The sequence below is a fragment of the Trachymyrmex septentrionalis genome, unplaced genomic scaffold (assembly GCF_001594115.1).
Source record: "Trachymyrmex septentrionalis isolate Tsep2-gDNA-1 unplaced genomic scaffold, Tsep1.0 scaffold16, whole genome shotgun sequence".
NCBI lineage: Eukaryota > Metazoa > Arthropoda > Insecta > Hymenoptera > Formicidae > Trachymyrmex > Trachymyrmex septentrionalis.
The window spans coordinates 4,142,352-4,165,039 of NW_017304758.1; the positions used below are offsets into that span (position 1 = coordinate 4,142,352).

The 22,688-nt window shown below is 41.1% G+C and overlaps 1 protein-coding gene across 1 annotated transcript in view; it reads right to left on the reverse strand.

Annotated features, from left to right (window-relative positions):
* Positions 1–299: 299 nt before the first annotated feature.
* The window catches only part of LOC108746154 (serine/threonine-protein kinase 17B-like), a 124,109-nt gene continuing 101,720 nt past the window's right edge, over positions 300–22,688 (reverse strand). Inside the window, exons 4-6 of the mRNA XM_018482737.1 lie at positions 11,375–11,501; positions 8,786–9,014; positions 300–3,790 (exon numbers count right to left, since the gene is read on the reverse strand). Coding sequence (XP_018338239.1) covers positions 2,680–3,790; positions 8,786–9,014; positions 11,375–11,501 — 1,467 coding nt within the window. The 3' untranslated portion in view covers positions 300–2,679. The remainder of the gene's footprint in view (positions 3,791–8,785; positions 9,015–11,374; positions 11,502–22,688) is intronic.

Sequence of the window (22,688 nt, forward strand, 5' to 3'; positions counted from 1 at the left end):
GGCGCGAAAAAAGGGGGAGCGAGCGTGAGAAAGAGGACGGAACGTGTTTATGACTAGCATTCGTTGCGCTACGCGAGCGAGCGAGCGACTCACGCGTTTCAATTTGTGCGCGACGATGAATTCTGTGGATAAATAAGTTTGTATGTACAATTATGATTTGCGCGTCCACGAGAGAGTACGGAGAGCAAACGAGGTTGACGTCGTCTTGATTCTGTCTTTCTTCATCCTTCCGCGCGTGACGAACAATTAACAATTTTTAAGTAACAAAAGAAAAAGGATGCAAATTCATTAAGAGTATATTTAATAATAGCACGATTGAGAAAATATTTAACAATAGGGAAAACGTATATGTATATATACGTGATATATACCACCCATAGAAAAATGGTCCCATCTTTGTAACGTGTTATGAGAGCTGAGAGTTTTCGGTGGTTCGAGAGTTTTCGAATTTACCGACGCGTCTGAAGGACTCGACCCCGCATTGTTAATTTCCTCCATCAAGCCCGTAGTATTCTCGAGCTAACCAGAATTAGAAACGCCTAGAAAGCTCGTCTAGGCTTTCAATTTCGATTTCTCGCGAAACCGGGCGCAATTAAGGCACTCTTCACACTTCAGACGTACATTCTCTCTCCCTGCTGTGCATCATTGTCTCGTGACTCGAAAAGCCTTGCCGCTCGTATAAGTAATCGTATAAGTAAACGCAGGCACTAGCGACATGCGTCGTATTAGCGAACACGCATCGTGATTTTCTTTAAGGAAGGCACCGAAATATGTTTATCTGGATTGTCGTTGGTGGTTGTTATATTCAACAACCGATATGGCGATTCGTTCCGTCGATGGAATCGCGTGCGATGCACCGAGGTACAATATTGCTGGCGATTACAGGATTTTTCCCACGATTAACTTGCTAGACCGCTCGAACTACCGACATTTTCGAAACGAACGCAACTTTGATCAATCTATTATCGTGTGCCTTCCAACAAGTGACACAGATGACACGGTGTGACACAATGGAGCATCACATCCTTGTTTGCCAATGTTAAACAAAGATGAGAAGATCACTGTATCGCTTGTTGGAACGCATACATTGACACACGAAAGTGCCTGCTTCTAAAAATCATACTTAAAAAGTAGACCTCTCGGAATTACAATGACGTTTCGGACGTAAATATGTAACGCGCCGCGTCTCGGTGCACGCAACGCAGTTCGAGTTTTCTTCAACTCCAAAGGACAGTTGATCAGTCTATCGATAACGGCAGTCTAGGAAGAGCCTAGAATTCTTCGCTCTAATTCTTGATTTCAAACGCTTCGTCGGGCAGTGACGGCGGAATCCGTCAGGATTGACGAAAAATCGCCATCGAGTCTCGATGGATCGGACTATCCTCGTGCATGGCGGAATGCGTTCCACTCATAGCCGAAATCTAACGTTGTCGCGGTGACTCCGCGCGACGACCTTTCCTTCGGATCTCTGCCGTCGCCACCTCGATGCGAGACTATCTTATGCGATCAGCATCGCAGCTGCAACCGCAACTGCACCTTTTTGCAAGCCACGAACACACTCGCGATTTGTTTTATCGCTACATTTCTCTGAATTACTCGAATAATATGTGTATCACACATATACAAGACTACCCTCTTCGAAGCCGATCGCTTCCACGAGGAGTCACAATGCATACACGCACGCACGCATACATTCGTATACGCATTCACATGCTCTCTTACAGTATTTACAACAGCCGTTTATTCGCTTTGATATGATACAAGCTTACGATCTCTCGTCGGCACCTTCGCAAAGGCACGCGTATGTAGGAAGGCATTGTACACGTAAGACACGTGCGACACGTTTCACGTGTGACTACGTTGTACGACTCGCGTAGCGCCGTACGCGCACTCTTTCGATCGGTCTCGGCTTCCCGAGAAGCCCAGCGAAAGTCGGGACAGGAGAGCTGTTCGAGAGAGGCTGTTCAAGGATTCTGGAGATCAGGCTTGGTGTGGTACGCGTAACTTTTTGTTCTCGTTACGAAATACTGCTTAATAATATTACACGCATCGCGATCGGGTTACAGGATGTCGCATCGCCAAATCTTCCGATCGTGTTAACGACACGTCGCACTTTACCGAATTTCGGCGAAAGTAACGTAAGAAAACATACCGCATTTTTCACGCTATATCATTTCACGTTCCCTTAACGCTATCACAGCATTATGTGCTTGACGAAAAAGAAATTCAGAAATAATCCCTTTTCTTTTACCATACAATTGTCGCATGATACGCGTCGATGCCTGTTCGTTATCGTTCTAGAACCAAAGGGATCCGTGGATTCGAATATACTTTTTCACAAAGCTCATAGTCCTTGTAGAAAGATGCGCGATCCTGAACCTTCCTAAGAACTTTCTCTGAAAGTCACAGCCTTCGCAAATCTCGAGGAACTTCGCCCGTCTCTCGTTCCCATCTCATCCTTCGCTCGCACATCCCTCGGGGGACGCCTCGTTGCTCAAAACCTCCCTTCTACCCCCTCGCGTCACTGTACACGTGATACATTTTACGCGATATGTACAATCGCCTCGAACTCTCGAACAACTCCTCGGAGAGGAGGCTGCCAGAGATGTCCGTCCACCTGCGCCACGAATATAATTCAACGCCGACACCTGTCGACGCATGCAGCTGGACGGCACAGTCTTACGAGGCCTCGTGCACCTGGAACCGCCGAATCCGCGCCTGCACTGACTCGCATTGTACCTCGCTGTACCTGGTGTACCTGCCAGCACGTACGGGTTCCCTGATAACTACCAAGTTGCCGCCCCGTTCGCGGAGCGCCTCCAGACCGGCCTTGCTGCCACTGCCGCCGCCACGTAACGCCGTCACCGTCGGCGGCGTCGTCGTCATTGGGATCTTCGCTATTTTCACACCAGACGAGGTCGTCTCCGACGTGAAACGGCTGAGCGCCTTACTGACGACGCCGCTGCATTCGCGTGGCCAAACTCTGGTGGCACGATGATGATGATGATGATGATGATGATGATGATGATGATGCCGCTGTTCCCACCTATCGGCGGTCGCGTCGGCAGCGGTGAACGGGAAACTCGCTCTACCTTGACTCTTACCGTATAGAATAAAATCGAGAGAGTCGTCCGAATAGATGCTACTGCGATCGCTCGAGCTGTCGGTCGAGATCTCGGATACGGTATCGCTGCCGCTATCACTACACTGTTGCTCGGTCTCGCCGAGGATGAACACGGGCGTGCACTTGAACACCTCGCCGCCACCAGCCGGCATCGTGTGGGTGGCAGTGGCACGACGTTGTTGAATACTACCGTTGGTGTTCGGCGATGACGACTCGATGATGACGATTTCCGGTAGGACGCTACCGGAGAACTTTCGCGCCAGCGAGTCCATGTTCCTCTTGAAGGTATCCCTACGGTCCGGGCTCAGCCCGAATCTGATGGGTTTCGGCAACGTTCTCGAGACCGAGTAGAGGTTCTCCGTGTGCGAGGAGACGGCGCGAGTGCCCGCCGCTGACTTGGAAATTTCCGCACTGTGGCACAAACCGGTCGTGGACGACCGTTGCTGCTGCTTCTCACCGTCGTTCTTCGGCGTAGACGAGACCTGACCTTGATTGGCGATCGGCAGCTCCGACGAGACGCTGTCCTCTTGCGGGGGCCTCGTCGAGGAGTCGAGAACAGCAGCAGGACTGTCGTCCGACGAGGGGCACGTCGTCAAGGGCGCCAACGGCTGCTCGAACATGTTGAACCAGGGATGCTGGAGACACTCGGTCACCGTCAAACGTTCACTGTGAACAGGACAAGAGTCGCTTGCTTGAAGAGAACCGTTTCCAATACTTTCGCGAATTTTTCATGATTTTTTTTTTTTTAGAAAATTAACCCTACAATACTACTCTCATTATGGTATACACTAATTTTCTTTCACTCTGTATATTATAACTTTAGTAAAATGTACAAAATATATTATACATGAATATATTATCCAAATATGTTGTGAATATTTAATGCTGATTCAGTCAACATTTTACATCATCGAGAAAAGATGGAATATTTTAAGAGAAAGATGGAATTTAAATATAAAAGTAGAATTAAACAAATTTCTCTGAGTACCGAGTAAAATTTCAGAAGTCCCTGATAAAATCCCTGATAAAAAAAAAGCCTCTTGAAAATGCCAGAAGAATTAAACACTTTGTTACAATATACTTGTTTTGATGCGTTATTTTTGCGAAAATAGAGTCTTTCAAAAACATCGAAGGGCTGAGCGCTTTCCATTCTCGATGTCGTATTTCTAATGATTTCCCGTTAGAATGCTGAAGATAAGAGACGTGACGCGATTATGTTGGTTACTTTAGTGCGGTGCTCTTAAACAAATATATCCGAACAACAGGCTTATTCCGCGAACAACTATGTTCTCGTCGTCCTCGTTAACTCGAGGAGCGACAGAGTCAAAGGGTTAAGAGACCCGTCGCATAAACGACCTCCACTAGGCGGACCGGAGCATTTATCGACGGTGGCCATCAACGTGGCGGTCCCGCCGGGACGTTTTCACGTGGCTGTTTCATGCTGCGTGTATGCCATCCGCGTATCGCGCGGTCTGCGCAAAAACCATTATGTTAGCTAACGTATCGGTCGACTTCCGGCATACAGAACGGCGCAGGATATCTTCAATAACGGAGCAAAGAATTGTGTAACACGTAAACGCCGTGGAATGCCGGTCCATGGCGAGGAGATACTAAAGTTCTTTAGGAGGCGACACCCCCCCCCTCCCCCCCTTAATTCTGGGACCATCAAAAAGATCCGAACAAAAAGTGTTCATACAAGAGCATTATAACTTCTCCACGTTACTCGCGCATTTATATTATGACGTTCAAATCGAGTGTAAAAATGAACGGTGAAATATAATATTAGACGAATTTTTTTACCGAATGAATCAATTAATTTTGTGAAACAGCAAACAGAATAAGTTAACGATAAGATTTATGTAAACGATTGTATCGTGGTCACAGCGAGTAGATTTACACAGCTGGAAGATTTGAATTAAATTTAACATATCTCAAACGTTCACTTGAATTTTTGTATTAATTTAACACGAGATGAATATATTAGAATGTGACACAAATATTACGTAAAAATGAGTACCAAAAATTTTACGCTTTGACATAATGGGATGGATTTGGAAAAGTTGTAGGAACTTATTTCTTCAAAAATTGATATTTATATGTTAAATTAACACGTAGCTTAATTTTTACTCGTTTATCTTAGAATTCCTGTTGTAAAATTATATTTTTATAATATCTGTTATTCATAAGTTGTGTTATTTTCACACTACGAAATGTTAAACGTCAATTTAACACAAAATATTCAAATAACAGTCACGTTATGTTAAATCAACACTCAGATATGTTAAAAATTCAACACGAAAATTTTAACAAGAACCGGTTTCGACACCACAAGTACAAAATGTTTTTATTGTGCAGATCACGCTTATTAATCATTAACGCGGCAAATTAATTTCGCAATCATTTGCATAATTTAAATGCATAAAATGCAGGAGAATGATTAAGTTACATTAACTTTAACGCATTGCAAATGAGAGATTTGACGCATAAACAAACATAAATTTCAACTGCAAAGTTTTTTTCTTTCAGCGACGTGTGTTCGAAGCCTCTTCAAGACGAAATATGGTAATCTGCAGATCAGCGATGAAGACTGCTATTCAACTTCGTAGGACATGACGATAAGTCATGCGGGTTCTGCGCGATAAGACCCCCTATGTTTGCTCGAGAGGAAGGACTACAACGCGAATAATTCCGGATAGCAACTTCCTCTCAGCTGTCCGCGCGATAAGGAAACCTACGAGGTCTCTCAGTCTTTCCTTTTTTACAGAGGAACTCGCCTTCCTCGACATCGGTCTTCCCGCTTCGAAGAAAGTCACCTCGCGAAGCGACGTGGCGCCGATCGTTTTTCTCCCGCTCGTGTACTCTGCGACCGACGATCAGCTCGATGATTGACCGATGATAGTTCTTATCCTCCGGATGAAACGAGCTGATAAATGCATCTCAATGGAATCACAATGTCGCCATTGTGCACGGCTAATCCGCAAATTGTTCGAAGAAAACAGCGAGATGGACCTTCACGATTCGAAGAAGACATCGCGCGATTTCAACGCGGGAATCGATGCACATAATTTAATCCGAAACGCATTAATTTGCGCGTACATCAGTTTGATTTATTAAATATACACGCTTGCGATTTTTATTCGCTTTCACGGTACGTTTCGTATATAATTGAATGAAAGGCGAAGCCATTGCAATAACACGATGAAAGTTAAACCCGAGGCTACAGGATACGTCTCGCTCCTAGAAATCCATACAATAAAAGATATCGACGGGGCTAAGAATCTAACGTTCATTTCTACAAATGTAAATTAACTTTAATCGCGGTTTAATTCATTCCTTATTTTTTTCTTTTTTCTGAGAACTAGAGAAAGATAAAAAAAGAGCCAGTTAAATCGAGATTAAAATTAATCTACAATACATTGATACGGCTTCAGAAAGGATTTCCAATATCGAGACAAAACGTAATCTTTCGAAGTACTTAATCACATGCGATATAAAAATAAAACAGTATCAAAATGGAACGAATGATTTTTTCTTCCTCGAATTGAACAAGATCGATTTGTTGTCTTGGAGACAAGAGAGACGTTAAGTTTATATATTCTTACGCGTTTATAGAATAAATCTTTAACCCAGATATTCGTAACACACAATGCTGGCGCCATAATGTATAAGGTGCTGGATCATTTATTCTAAATTAGAACATTTTTCATTTAAAAGTAATCTACTTCTCTTTCAACAATAAATATATAATGATTGTCCCTATATCGATCCTATTTTAGGGTCGATATTGTTTGATAAATTCTAAAATAATAGCCGCAGCGCAGACTTTTGCATAACGCATAACTCATAGTGTATAAAAGAATCAACCATCAGATATAATATTTCCCTTCCTTTCTTCTCATTTCATGAAAAGAAAGGAACACGTTCGATCGATTGATTTTCTTATGCAGTACGAGTTATGCAGTTTGCGGCCATTAGTATTGAATTCGGAAATCTTCTTTCTAGGAAATGTAGCAACCCACAAGGCGCGTTTCGACAAGCAGGAAACGTTTCTCGAGGAAACGCGACCGATCAATGGACGGCGTTGACCCACTGATACCAAATCGCTGTTAGCGATCCCTGATGAATCGTTACCGTCATCGCGATGTCGTCATTTCGGTTACAGCACGGAATGTCGCGCCGCCTGCGCAACGACACGTCTACGTGACGCGATTGTTTTCATTCTAGGAAATCGGCTGACATACCGACGTAACTAACAATGTAATCGACGCGCCGCGAGCGCGTGTTTCACTATCTTCTTTCGCTTCGAAACAAGCGCCGGGCATTCTCGGTAGATCGCCGCAGCCTTCCGCGAAAGAATTGTTTTCACCAGGTCCAGGAATGCTCGCGCCGGTTTCTCCGGTAACGCGCCCCGCCGACCACCCGCCTCCGACGAACCGGATAGGCGACCGAGTGCGATATACAGTGCGGGAATGATGATGTGGGTGCGCGTAACGTACAATGTATAATTTGCGGCGATGACGTCTCGATCACAGCGGGGCAACGAATGGAAATCTTTCCGTCGAATCAAGTGGAGTACATGAAGATAAATGGCGGAGTAGCTCCGCCACGATGATCAATGAATCTCGCTGTGAATTTGCGTCGCCACGCGGACGTTACGCGCATATTTCACGGCTTGTTCCAATCGTATCCGAGAATTAAATTCCTCGAGTCTATCTCTTCCTGTTTTTACTTCGACTTCCGCGTTGATAGAGCGAAAGAACGGTTTTACTCAAGCATTGAAAAATTTAACTAGATAATTGATGTGTAATTGATATGAAAATAATTTCGTTGGGTCATCGAAATAATTACGTGGAACACCGAAGCGATTAATGATAAAGCGGAATTTTTAACATTCTAGCAACCAGTTTAATCTGTGTGCCACATAATTATTCTGATGATTCGACAAAATTATTTTCAGATATGTATCTAAATGTAGCTGAATTTTTAGACACTTCAGCAAAACCGTTCTTTCCGTAAATCAATGCGGAAATCGCAGTAAACGAGAAAAGGCATATTCGAAGAATTTAATTTTTATTTTTTCTTTTTTTTTTTGTACCTCTCTAACTAAACTTTTTAATGCTTCAGCAACCATTCTTTACATGAAAATTACATGTTCCATCAATTTCATTAATGTAATACAATTACGTTATTATTTTTCTATCGCGACAATTAAGGAGCAGACTTTCAAAATGCGTTTCATGAAAATTTGTACTTTTCAGAAAAACGAACGAAAGAAAGAAACCACGCACACAAAAAAAATTTACGCACTTTACGGAAAAAAATAACAATACGCCAATCAGGATGTGAAATATTAAACAAAATTGCTAAACAATGCTAAAAATATTTAACAAATGCATTTTCTTTGTTTCCAGTTAAAAAAAACATGACACACACTTCGAAATATCTATGTTTCTTCAGCGTATAAGTTAAAGACGAAAAAAATTCTTTCCGAACATCTCAAGAGAGTAGCTTATAACCCAAGTCTTTCAACACTGAGCACTACGCCTACCTCGAACTAAAAGAATGAAGTTTTGGAGAAAAAACGCATTTGGAAAGTCCGCTCTCGAAAGTCCTCGATTATGTGATCGGAGCTAAGAAATTCTTACTACGTGCGAAACTTACTTCGGATCTTTGACCATAAGTTTGCGCATAAGATCACGCGCTTCTTCGGAGACGTCCTCGAAGAGATCGTCTGGGAAGTCCAGGCGACATCGGCTGATGTTACAGAACGTCTCCTGCTTGGTGTCTCCTCCGAACGGCGAGCATCCCGTTAGCAGCACGTAGAGCAGCACGCCAACGGACCACATGTCGGTCGCCAGGCTGATCGGCTCGTAATTCAGAACCTCCGGGGCTGAGACACACACGGCAGATGAGCCGTTATTATAACGTGGTGAGATTCCGTGGTACATCGAACCCTAATACTCATCGAGATGTGTGTGTGTGTGTGTGTTCGCGCGCGCGCGCGCGCGTATGTCCCGGTAATTAACCGAATAAAAAAGGAGATAACGCCTCTTCTTTCCCCCGGCCTTTCTGCCATTACGTCGTCGCGAGACCGCTATTACGACGCGCTGATGCTTAATGGAGCCACGCGTGTTCCTCAACGGGATTAATAATAATTGTAACTACGGACGTCGTATTAGGCCCCGAGCGCGAACTAGGTAATCACCACGATACGGAAACGCGGTTGGCTCCGTTCATCGTCGTAATAGTCGCGCGCTCGAATAGTCGGCCACTTCGAATACTCGACTCGTTTCCGACCGAATCGCGTTACAGTTTTTCCACGCCCTCGTCATTATCCGTCCAACTTCTAATCGCTACAAAGATCCACGAGCTGTTTCTTGTCGCGTGAACGGTTCCGCTAATTTCTGCGAATGATCTCAGAGCCGATGCTAATCAACCGATTAAATCTCACCGGCGAGGAAATAACGATCGGTTCAATTAAAACTGATCTTTTTCTCTTTGTTTCTTTTGCTCGATGTGTACGTGGAAGAAGAGCTTCTCGTATTTGTCGCTATAATTGCACGGTAACACAATTATGGTTGAGAGCTCCATTTTTACAGTTATCACTGCTATGACGTTAGTACAGGAAGGATGGAGATTATAGAATACTATTTTGCTTTATCGATGCAATTACAATCGCAGTTGTGAGAAGCTTTTCTCTCAGTGCATAACTTTGAAGTTACTCTTGAAATCTTCGTGAAGCAGCGATTCTTTTTTTTTTTTTTTTTCAACATTAAATTCGACCGTACGGAACACAATCAATAGAGACAAACGCCTTTGGGAGCTGAATCTTAAGTACTTGTATAATTCTGTGTAAATTTATATATCACACGTAGCCCTTTAAACTGCGCGCCGAAATGATTTTTCGGTCTTGAAACGCAACCTACTAAACTATCGATTACGAATTAAATTGCAATTTAACAATTTGACACTTTTTCGCATTTTAAACGATCTTATAATAATACCGAGTGACTTATTGAAATCGGTAAATAATTAATCCTTTTCTTTTTTGTTTTTTCAGGACAATTTCATGTTTTTTTGTAAATGTCAAGAGTGTAACCGGGACAGTTCGAGACTTTTTGAACTTCTCCGTGGGAGATTATCTTGTCTCGCTATTGCTCGACACTTTCGTCCACTTAGAGCATGACTGTTAGATGGTGCGATGTAATCGATTTACGACGATTAAAGGGCTACGTAATATATAAATTTACACAGAATTGTACAAGTACTTAAGATTCAGCTCCCAAAGGCGTTTGTCTCTATTGATTGTGCTCTGTACGGTCGAGTGAGACGGTTCAAATTTAATGTTGAAAAAAAAAAAGGGAATCGCTGCTTCACGAAGATTTCAAGAGTAAAAGAGTCCTTTCTGACCGATCAAGTGTGCAGAACCCGAATACACATGCGGTTCGCTAGTTTACAATTAGGCGCGAAGTAGCTTAGAAGTAGTTTCGTTCAATTATGCAACATGCCTGTTTTCCTAATGGAATTCCTGCACAACACGACGGTTTCTGAGCGCAAACGTGGAACGCACGAAGGTGCGACCCCGACGTCGCAATCCGATCGACTTTCGAGACCGGAAACCACCGGCACGCACACGTTCACGCCGTCTGTATAAGGCGCCGCCCGTTAAAACGGGCTCGCTTTATCAGGGTTGTGGTCTGTTATTCTCAGTGACACGCACAAGTCGAAAACGCTAGGGAAACGCGCAGGTGTCAAATACGATTGCGATTCTCGCGATTCTTGCGAACTCTCTGGATATTTATTACTGGCGCGAGAGAGATCCATCGCGTTTTGCGATGACAAGCGACATATTCGGAGTCCATTGCTCGAGTAGAACGAAATGAAATTGTGCACAAATTAATGCATTTGTGGAAAATGCATAGAGTAAAAAAAGTAGAGTTATTCACGTATTGGCCATCATTTAGACAACTTTTGACTCGTCCGTCATATTCAGAACGGTTTAAGATAGAATGAGATAGATGTATCTCATTACACATGTAATTTAAATGGACATTTAAATGGACTTCTTTACTTGAAATAAACCAAAGAATCGCTCTGTTGAGTATGGCAACATATTTAACACCCTGTATATGTATATATAAAATAAAATATGTATATATAATAGAACTGCATGGATATTTCGCATTTTATTTTTGATGATGGACCCTGACCAATTTTTTACATGAGGATTTCTAGGAATAAAGTACTCACCGACATAATCGGGCGTGCCCAAAATTTCTCGTATGTCTGCTCCGTGACTGATGTACCGTGATATGCCGAAGTCGCATAGCTTTACGTCGCAGTCTGGAAATTCTCCAGTAAGTACCAAATTCTGTGGCTGAAACATTAAGAAAAAAAAAAAGGCGAAAGATAAAGAGTGATTCGATGTCATTGACGAAAGGGGAAGGCTATTATTAAAAATAAGATCGCTACAAAGTAGATCGCGACTGTTTTAACTGTACATTTACAATATCGTGCGCTTGTAATTTCTCGAAATTTCCTTAAGGACGATCCAAGCGGATCGTACAGCCTTGTGAAAGGCGCGAGCGAGAAGAAAAAGAAGCGAGCAGGTTTTATCTCGCGGTAATCTCCGCGCGACAATGCCAATTTCCAATGCCGCGAGATAATATGGAGAAAGTAAAGCCTCCTTTCAGGACGGTCGCATGACGATTGCTCTCCGGCATATTCTCTCTCTCTCCCTTGGCCGTTAACATGGACAAAGCAGTCCCCCAGGTGTTTTCGTGGTCTCGATCAATTATCAGAAGCACGCAAGCGGGCCGAGACACTTTTTCTACATCGTACAACGTCTCAGGAATTTCGGCGCCACCGTGTAAATATAGTAGTTAAATTACACGGCTTGATAATTGTACCCATAATTACAAGCCGTGTAACCATCTTTAAAGAGTAGAGACATACATACGTATTCCATGCGATATCGTTAGTTCACGACTTGCGGGGTTTAATTGTAGCGCGGCGCGGCGCGATCTCACATCTCTCGGCAGAATTTTAATTCAAGTCCTAATTACTGAAAGGCCGCCCCATCAAACACAGAGTTTCTGAAAAATAATAACTTCCGCGTCGGCCGCGTTCGCGATAGAGATTTTTCTCGGCCGCGGCGCCGGTGGATGATTAATCATCAGAAAGGGCGAGGCGGAGAAAGGCGAAGGCGGGACATTCCTTTTTTTTTCTTCTTTTTTTTTTCGATCATCAGGTGGAAGAGGGGCAACGAACGTCCACATTACAATAACATGAGTCCGCGTAGGCGTCTCGCGCGAGAGGCGTAATACCTGGATGTAAACGATTCCGCGATAAGAAAGGTCGTCGCGTGGCCTAGGTGCAACTCTCGAACAATACCGAAGCTGCTGCGGATAGAGGCTTCCTCCGAGAAGAGCGAGAGACGAGAGGAAGCTCGTTGCCGGTCCATTGTCAACGCTCCGTGGCTGGTTTACGACCACCTAGGTTGCTCGAGAACTATATCTTCAGTACCGGGTCGCGACTCTTAAAGGATGCCATTATCGAGGACGCTTTATTAAGGAAAACACATGCGGTGGTAAATCACTGACACTGAACAAAAATGTATGGCATTATTTTAATTGAAAATAATCTTGTTGATTTATCACAACGGTATTGAATGAAACAAACTTTTATTCAAATAAGAGCATAAGTATTTGTTTCGTAAATAGAGTTACTCCGTTAACAAAATTATTTTCAATTAAAATAATGCTGTTGATGTGAACATCTTTTTTGTTTTTTCTTTCAGTGTGACCACGACGTTTTTGCCAGATCACTTGCTCTTTTCGATACGCGCGAAAGGAAGCCGTTGGGGAATAATCGGCGACAACTCTGTTTCATTCGAATGTTTTAGCGCGCAGATGTTTGTTAGCCAGTTTGCGAAGGGTTTGCCTAATGAAAGAGTGCGAGTCACAATTACGCTCATGGGAGTGACAAAAGTTGTCGGCCCTACTAGCCGTAAAAAAAAAGAGGAGTTAAAAATTGGATTAGGGTGAGACTGAGACGGTCGCGAGGGTAAATGTAGGCCTATTCAGACCTTTCGTTTATTGTCGTATTGTTAATACTGTGCGATTTGTATTAATAGCACGCAGCTTGAAGAACTGGAAATATCGAAACACGGTAGCTCTATAAGTGTGTAATAAGTATAATAAATATTACTCTAAGCCGACTTACTCAACCATCGATCCGTGAATAACTGACTTTAAGTAAAAGATCACTTATGTTTTTGTGTTCTTATATGTCTCGCGAATCGACACAAATAAGGCGATGATTATAATAAGTATAATAAGTGTTATTATGATTTACAAACCAGCGTAGATCAGCGAATAGCTTATTTTAAGGAAAAATGCCATTTTTATGTTATTATGTGTCTCGTGACTCGATGAAGCAAGATGATGATTATCGAAAGTTCAGACGCATAACTGACATTAATATAATTTTTTATAATAAGTCGCCGTATTACAAGAGAGCGACGACGCGTTAAATGATACGGATTATAATATATAAGTATAAAAATTCTATAAAAAAAAAAACTCGTCTCGGATAGTCGAGAGATTTAAACTGGTTGGGGTATATATTTTTCGCAATAAGTTCTCTATTCGGTGTTTTAAGATGTTTATTAATATCATTACTAAATCGACGATCATTTATAATAGTATTACTTCAACTTCGGTTTACGATTGTGTTTCAAGTCCAACAGTAAGCGGCACATAGTTATATAATCTAAAAGATATACTTCAAATTTATATATATAGTAAATAGTATTAGGCACTAAAATCTAACCTCGACCGTATTACTCCTTCGTTTATTTGATTTATCGTCCATTGAGAATCGCGGTTAAGAAAGATTGAAAACTTAACGATAAATTCAAGTAAAGTGTCATTATCCTTATCGCAGGCGATGCAGAATTTGCGTGATCGATAATACTATTTTTTGTTGAATCGAGCGGAAGAAATTGCAATTCATGCCCAGCCTCATGACTTGTTCCTTTTCTCCCCGACGTGAAGTTGATAAATTTAAATAACGTCCACGGCTTTCCGATGCAGAATTTTTGTACGTGACGGCGCAGAGGACCGGAATCGAAGACGGAGAACACCGTGTCGGTGTTACGATGCATACGAGATGCGACGAGGACAATTTTCGTAAGTAATCGATCGACTCGCCCACATCCAATCACAAGGCCGAGAACCGACGTCGACGCTCGAGAAACCCGGCTGCAAACTTCGCGTGTAATGGTTAATTATGGAAATGTCTTTGTTCCTTATTAGAGACACTTCCTGAACTCGAAGCGTGAGCTCGAGATTGATTCCTACGCAGGAAAACGCGACGGAGCCACGAATGACTCTGATTTTCCGGTTTCCAGAGAAATTATTAGTCGTTTCAATTATCCGGAAGCCAGAAATCTCGTAACAGCGTAATGAGAATTTGTTAGCTAATTTGCTATCGATAACATTACGACGTTAATAAAAATATATAACACGGAAAATACGGTTTGGCTAAAGTATCTAATTTAGTTAGATACCAATTTGAAAATAATACTGTTGTAGATCGTCAAAGTAATTATGCAGGATGCTCGCTAATTGCTGGAATGTTCAAACTTTTTGCAGCACTTATCGACGCTTAACTCTTCCACATAATCATTTTAATGATCCGACAAAAATTATTTTCAGATTTGTATCTAGCTGAATTTTTACATACTTCAGCAAAACTCAAATATTTTATATAGATTTCCGTATAGATAAACGGATATTTTATTAATGAAAAAATATTCTCAGATACAAATCTGAATTATACATTCTCTCTTTGAAAGTATAAAGGATCTGGTGAGTAAGGAATAAGAACAAGCGTATAAATTATAAGAAAGAACGCACAAAATTTGAGAAATTGAGGACGATGTCGCTTTTTCAGTCAAAGATAGCCTCGTTCGTAGTTGAAATTTCGAAACAGAGACAAAACGTAAACACACAAAGGAAAAGCAACCTGCAACCTCACGGCGTTACGGAGCCGTTTTTGAATCGCATTATTCGTCGTACGTCAAGTAGCTCATGATGAATCCCAGTCACGTTCGACTCGTAACTTGATTTAACGAAACGTAACACACAAACTGAATCCTCGAGCGTGTCGAGTGCCTTTGTTCCATCCACATCCTTTTACAAACGCGAGACGATTTCGCTCGCCCGATAAATCCTCGCTCCAAATTTCGGCGGCTGCGCGTACCAAATTGAAACCCAACTTTAATTGTCGATCTTCAATTATTCATCTTGTTACGTGCGAAAGCGTGTTACATGAACGCACGAATGAATCAGTCCTCATTTGAATAGCAATTCAAATCCTGTTTAGTTTGCGCGAAAGTGACGCACGGGCACATGCACGGAAAGAACGACTTTACTTGAAGTATTAAGAAAATTTAACTTGTAGATACAGATACCTGAGAATAATTTTGTTGCGCCATTAAAATAGTTATATAAGAATTATGCTGTAGAAAGTTTCGACAATTTTCATAGCGACCAAACTCGAGCGTTCTACGCTGATTATTTTGATCGGTCCGAAATATTCAAATCTGTACTCTTAACTAATTTCTAGATCTCGATTAATGATGTATAACGAGAGGCCCGATGCTATCTACACGGCACGGTATGCATTTTTTCGAGGGAACACACGTCGATCTTAGCGTCCATTACACGCTCGATGGCAATCTCGCGCCACTTAATTTAACGCATTCAATAAACGACGACGATTCCGACACGGAGCGCACTCGTCATGTAATCGAGGTAATTAATCGTGACGCGAGTTCGCTCTTTTTCCTATCTTATAGACTGATGCGAGTTGCTTCGAAATTGTTTTTTTTTTTTTTTTTTTTCATCGCGGACGCACAGATGAGCACTTTCCGCGTGTCTCCTTTAGACTCACTTCGCTTTTAATTAACAACGCGAGATGCGTAACGTAGATTCCTCGCGTATTTCAATACAAGGTGCTCGCGAAACTCATCTTCGTCCGTTCGAAACTTCGTATCTGACACGAGTAACCTATCGGCAAAAGTCATTATCTCCGTTGAAAATTTTTATGGCGACAGCAAAAATATATATATATAATTATAATTTTTCTCATTCAAGAAATCAATAAGATTTTTTTTTAATTAAGAAAAATTCATTATTTTAGCGAAATGTGTACAATATGGCGTGAAAAATGCAATTTCTCTTTATTAGAATAAAAAGCATCGACTTGTTTTGCAGCTGGAGAAAGGATTTTTAGCTGATTTCAGATCGAAGTGTCCGCCATTTTTATTAAATGACTAGGTATAAGTATTTGCAACAGTGGACATTTTAGCTTCTTTTATACTTTTCTCTCTACAAAAGCAGGGGATTTAATAACTTCTTTCGCAATTAGATTCACTTTCCTCTCTATTTCGCAAGGTAAGGTAAGGTGTTTCAGCACATTTTTAAAACGTCAAATTAGTAATCAAGAAATCTAGAATTCGTTCTCCAACAGCTAATTTATTTTTGAATATTGCTGCTTTTGTATGCCAGCTACTCATCTTTAATCGACTTGAGATTGAGATTTTCCTAACAACAATGTCGATCGGACACAGTTTCCGAGATGCGTAAAGAAGATCTCGGTCGTAATAAAATATATACAATTCGGAAATACTACCTTTCACTTGATTACCTTCGAACGAGACCCCTGGACGAAAATAAAGCGTGACCGTAGATCAAATCAATCATCCACCTTTTTTTTTTTTTTGCAATAGGCACGCTTCCTGCAACGGCTGCGACAAGCTATCTATTTTAACGTTCTTACGCGGTCTTGCACAGCTTCTGGAAGTTGGTGCGGCGCGCCCGACATAAATATCGATCGAATGCACCCTTGCGAATTGTAACAGGTGTTCCCGCGTCTCGCAGCGGGCATCTCTGTCGGATGTTAGCGCTTAAGTGCCACGCAAAAACGATTTGCAGGAAGGATGCGCGTCATTAAATCGAAGCCGACGTTATTCACCTCGCGTCTGTACAAAGAATCGCAACTCGCGCGACAATTCTCACGGCCGTCCGTATATGAGATTTTAACCGTGTCGCCATATATGTGATTAATATCCATTTCTTAACTTTAATCTCACTTTAACCCTTTTACTCTTTATCCCATTCGAACTCCTAGAAAAAAAAAAAGAAAAATTGAAGAGTAAATTAAAGCAAGATTAAAGTTAATCTATCTTGGTAGAAGCGGATAAAAGGCACTATTAAATTCGTAACGTCAAATCATACTCAATTGGAGTTAATTTGAGTTTTCAATCATTTCTATAAATCGCCGCTGCTCGTCTTCAATATATCATTAATTTAATTTAAACAATTTAACTTAAGAAATGTATTTGATTCGAATTTAATTTATTGTTGACTAATTTATTATTTAGTAAGCACTAAGTGCTTACGTTAACGTTGTTTACTTCACAGAAATTAATCACAGAAATGGATTTATACGTTTGACACACACATGGAAGTTGGAAATAACAAAATTATAACAAAATTATTTAACGAGTATCAGGTTACCGTTGCTCCTTCGATATCTAACAGTACAAAACGAATTCTTTTCATAGAATTAGGTACTTTACATACATTTTATGCAATCGAATTCTACACGGCCGTCTTGCCTATCGGAAGAGCGAAAGCGAGATTTCACGGGGAGTTAACGGGGCAAATCTCCACGTCGTTATCCGGCAAAGAGTACATTGTCCCCGCAAAACGTAAGAAATCATCCGCGGGATAACGGTGTGCCGCCTTCCGTCTTTCAAACGTGTTTCCTTTTCAACGTACAATGCGACATCACGTGCACGAAAAGTCGGATGAGAGATATTCAATCAGCGCAACGCCAGGAAGAAGGCAGGGAGTCGGGGAAAGGGGGGGAGAAACCTTTGTGTAGTTACGCTCGCGCATCTCTCGCACTCATTAGGCGTGTCAATGAGCGCCTGTGATTCGTAATTAGCCCGCCGATCCGCTTAACAATGTGTGACACTTCGCGAGCCGGTTGTACGTGAGCAAACGGCAATTAGAAGCGTGAGCCTACGAAAAAGGTAGACGACCTGGTCGCTTTACCCGCTTTTCACCGACGGCCGCAAGTCCGACTGTCCGCCACTTCGGGACTTATTATTGTCGCGTCGACATTTCCAAAATTAGAACTTACAAGCTAAACATCTGAAATATCTCGCTCGTACGCTCGACACACATACAAAATGCGTGTAAATAAAACTGATCGAAATAATGAATGATTATTTTATATCTAATTGTTCATTACTTATAGTTCACTTAGAGCGAGGTTGCGAATAGGTGTAAATATAGATAAACTTTATATGGCGTGAGAAATCGAGCAATCATAGTCCAATTATTCTCCTCGCATTCGCGACTGTCATATTGATTAATTTCTTACAATTTAAAACTTACGTAAAACTACTCTCTAAATCTGTGAATCAGTGGATAATCACTGATATCAGTGCACCAAGTATGCTACTGGTAATCAGTGAATTAAATGTGAGATTCCTAATCTAGCTAATCTTTATTATGTGATCTAACTAACCTTGTTTTAGTGCTTAAATTCAATGAATACGATATTGGAAGATTGAAATTACGTGCAAATATCAGTATTTTAGTTATATAATGCTCAAACATTCTTCCTTTTCTAGTTGAACCTCACTGATTATCAGTGCCAAGTGTGCCACTGAGTAATTAATGATTCTATTCACTGATTCATATTTAAACAGTATTATAAATCGGAAGAATCGAAGCAAAAAGTTACATATTTCGAAGATTTTCTGAAATCCCAGGCGTCCATAATTATCCGGATACTTTTGAAAAATTCCCTCTGAATTAAAAAAAAGAAAAAAAAGAAAAAAAAAGAGAATGGTACAAAAGAGAAAAGAGAACGGATGGCCCAACCTTAAGCGACGTTCTGTGTCTCGGAAACAATTAACCGATAACCGAACTAGAGCACAACCGTAATTACAGCACACCTTCCAAATCCTTGCTTCTCGCACGAGATAAGGTTGTTAAAATACACATCGCGTCGGGCGGTTTCGTGCGCGAACGATCAATATCCGCGTCTCGGTACTTTCATTACGCACAAACCAATCCTTTCACCGAGCGATAACTGCGAGAGCCCTCCGTTACCTCTGCCCCTCTGTCCCTTTCTCCTCTCGCTCTTTCTTTCTCTCTCTCTCTCTCTCTCTTTCTCTCTTGTTTGTTCAAACTTGATTGCGTGTCTAATATGCCGAGGCACACATACGCGCACGCAACAGTTTCGCACGCGCGGCCTGCCTTCCCCTTTTCTCGGCCACCGGAAGTTTCAATGAACGCGAGAGACGTATCCTCATAAATCCGTCGGTTAAAAAGCGTTGGGCCCCGTAGACGTTTCGTTCGCCTTCTTTCACGCATTAATTTTTTCCTTCCAAAAGTCTTACGTCGCCATTCCTCGGTTTTCAGACTATTCCGCATTCAATGCAATTTCTCGTTTGCTCAATAAGAAGATTCCCTCCCCTCCCCCCCTCCCCTAAATTGGATTGCTTAATAAAGAAAATAATACATGGAAAAAACGATTTTGCCGAAATATCCAGCTAGATAAAAAAAAAGCTGGATATAGACCTGAAAAATATTGTGGGACCATCAAAATAATTACATACTTTCTAAATTCTTGGATCCCACTCTAAAGAGTGAAAATTGAATCAGTCTTGAAAGAATATGGCTTAATTTTCAATCTTTCGAGATTTCACTCTTCAAAGTGAGATTCGGTTTAGAAGTTTCAGAGAGTAGGAATCTCAAGCACGATCTTGAGCAATGCCGCAAAAAGTTTTGACACATTTTGCCAGCTCGAGCGTCCTACAGTTCCCGATGATTCAACAAAATTGTTTTCAGATTTGCATCTAGCTAAATTTTTGGATGCTTTAGCAAAATTCTTTCCATGTAAGAAACGCTCAAAATAATTGTTAAAATATTAAAATTTTGTGTAACACTTCTCATCATGCGTCGCACGTAATTATTTTGATAGACCAATAAAATTATTTTCGGATCTATATCTTCAGAAAACTAGTTTTTCCTTATACCATTTACAATGTGTACGATACAATCTTAAATCGAAAGGAACGAAGTAGAAGGAAATGTATTTTCATAAATAATAAAATATAGAAAGAGTTATATCGTTTTTCATTATCTTTAATTATCCTAATGAACAGCTGAATGAATAGACTTGACGTTAGGAAGTTATTTGCGCTGTGTCTGCTGCATGCAAATGTATGTGTGTGGTAATAATTGATAAATACGCCGGTTGATAACATATATCGCGACGACACGCACGTTTTATCTTCGCGTTATGGTAATAAAGCGGAACACGACTTGTACGCTCTCGGCAAACTCGTTGGCCATTGTATTCGTGACGCGTGAAGTACGCATTAATTCGCGTCTTAATAGCCTAATAAATGTGAATGAAGACATCCTGTAGTATCTTCCAAATGTAATTACTTTTGAATTATCCAAAGTATTGGATCACCCACTCGGAGGCTACATATATATTCATTAAATTACGAATAATTAATTAATTCCTCGTCTAACTGACTGGCTCGCGTTACGCAGAAATATGACGATAATCGGCAATCTGCAGGAATTCATTCGACGAATCGCTCGCTAGTTCTCTCCAATTCTACGGATGGATAAACGCGAATTGCCTAATTAAAGCAAATCGGACATCCGTCGCTTTTCATCGGATTTTCCAAGGAAAAGAGGCGATTGACCCCACTCGCGAGATTCATCAATGAATGTCTCGTTGGCCTCATAGAACTCTTACTAGGAATTACACACATCTCACGATGGGGAGCTCGGTTGAGAGGGATCTAAATGTATATGTATATCGCAGTCTGTTCATTAGGCACAACGGTGCGTTCGATGAAATCGATTCACCGGGAACTGAATAACATGTCCGAGTGCCACCCCGTAAATCCGGCGAGCTCCAAATTCGACTTTATGACTCTAGGGTGCCCAAGTGGATGCCGCGAACGCAAAAGAATTGTTATTACACGAGCGAACAATATTCTTATCCACCACCGACCAGATTAAATTTTCAAGGGGTATTCTCTACATAGAAAAATTTTTAGCAAAACCATTCCGTGTACTGGTTGTGAATTCTAGTAGCTTTTGTAAGAAATAAGTAAAATACAATCCGATTTCTAAGATACTAAAAATTCGTTGTCGAATTTCTCGCAAGATTTTTTTTCCGATTTTTATACAGTCCGGCACAACGTAAAAATCTGTATAATGAAGCTCAAGATTGCTGACGAAAGGTACAAGATTTTACAAGGCCGAAGATTAAAATACAAATATGTAGCAATATATTTTCTTGACGCTGTTATTAATCACTCGTCGTACGACAAAGAGAAATACGTATAACGTTTTGCATATGAAGAAAAGACGTTGACGCGACGCGCATCTCGACTTACAATCGTTTCCGTTTTTAATCGTACAATATACAGAGAAGCTAATCTTTATTTCTGTCGTTACGTGAAACCAAGTCGACATCGCACACAATTCAACTTCACACTTCGACTTCGTCAGCCGCAAAGATCACCGACGTGATCATCGTCGGATTGTCGTCGCTACAGAGGACTCGGTCGCGTGATGTAACATAGCTTTACGTGGCACAAACGATTATTACCTTCTCCGCTGCGTTACTCGGCAGTAACTTGCTGTTGCTGCTGTTAGCGAAAGCGAGCACGTGAAACTGCGACAAGCACAGTAAAACATGTTGCAATTACTTAGACAGCATTTCGTTACGGGAACGCCATTCGCTTTTGTATCATATGTCGCGCGCGCGCGCGCGCTTCGTGATTTTCTTCATTGTTCCAAATGCGTCCCGTCGGAACAAACAAGCGTGGATGTCGAAATTTCGGAGCGCGCACTATTCTATCTCCCTCAAGCCACCTTGATTTTCAATCGGTTGAAGATAGTATAGGAGTTAAACATAGATGTGTATAGATGACGCATACCAAAAAAAGTACCATACAAAATAGGAATCCATAATGTTACACTTAAGTAATTCATTGGCAAAAATTGGCGGTTTCTCCACTTGACAATTTCTTTGACAACAGTGAAAAAGTATATTTATATAAAAGTATATTTATATAATTTTTCTTACTCAAGAGTTATCAATAAAATCATTCTTTTTTCAAAAATTGAAAAAGTTCTTAATTTATTAACAAGATGTGTATAATATTGTATAACGTGAGAAATACAATTTCTATTCATTAAAATAGAATGCATTTGATTGGTTTTGCTAGAAAAAGAATTTTAGTTGATTTTACAAAGTATTTGCCATTTTGATTAAATACGATAAATATAGTTAAATACTGATAAATATAGTTGTATTTGCAACGGTAGAGATTTGAGGATTGAATTTCTTTCGGACTTTTCATAATCGTAACCTTTTGGGTATCAATTATGCTAAAAAAAAAAAAAAAAAAAAAAAAAAAAAAAAAAAAAAACCAAAAAAA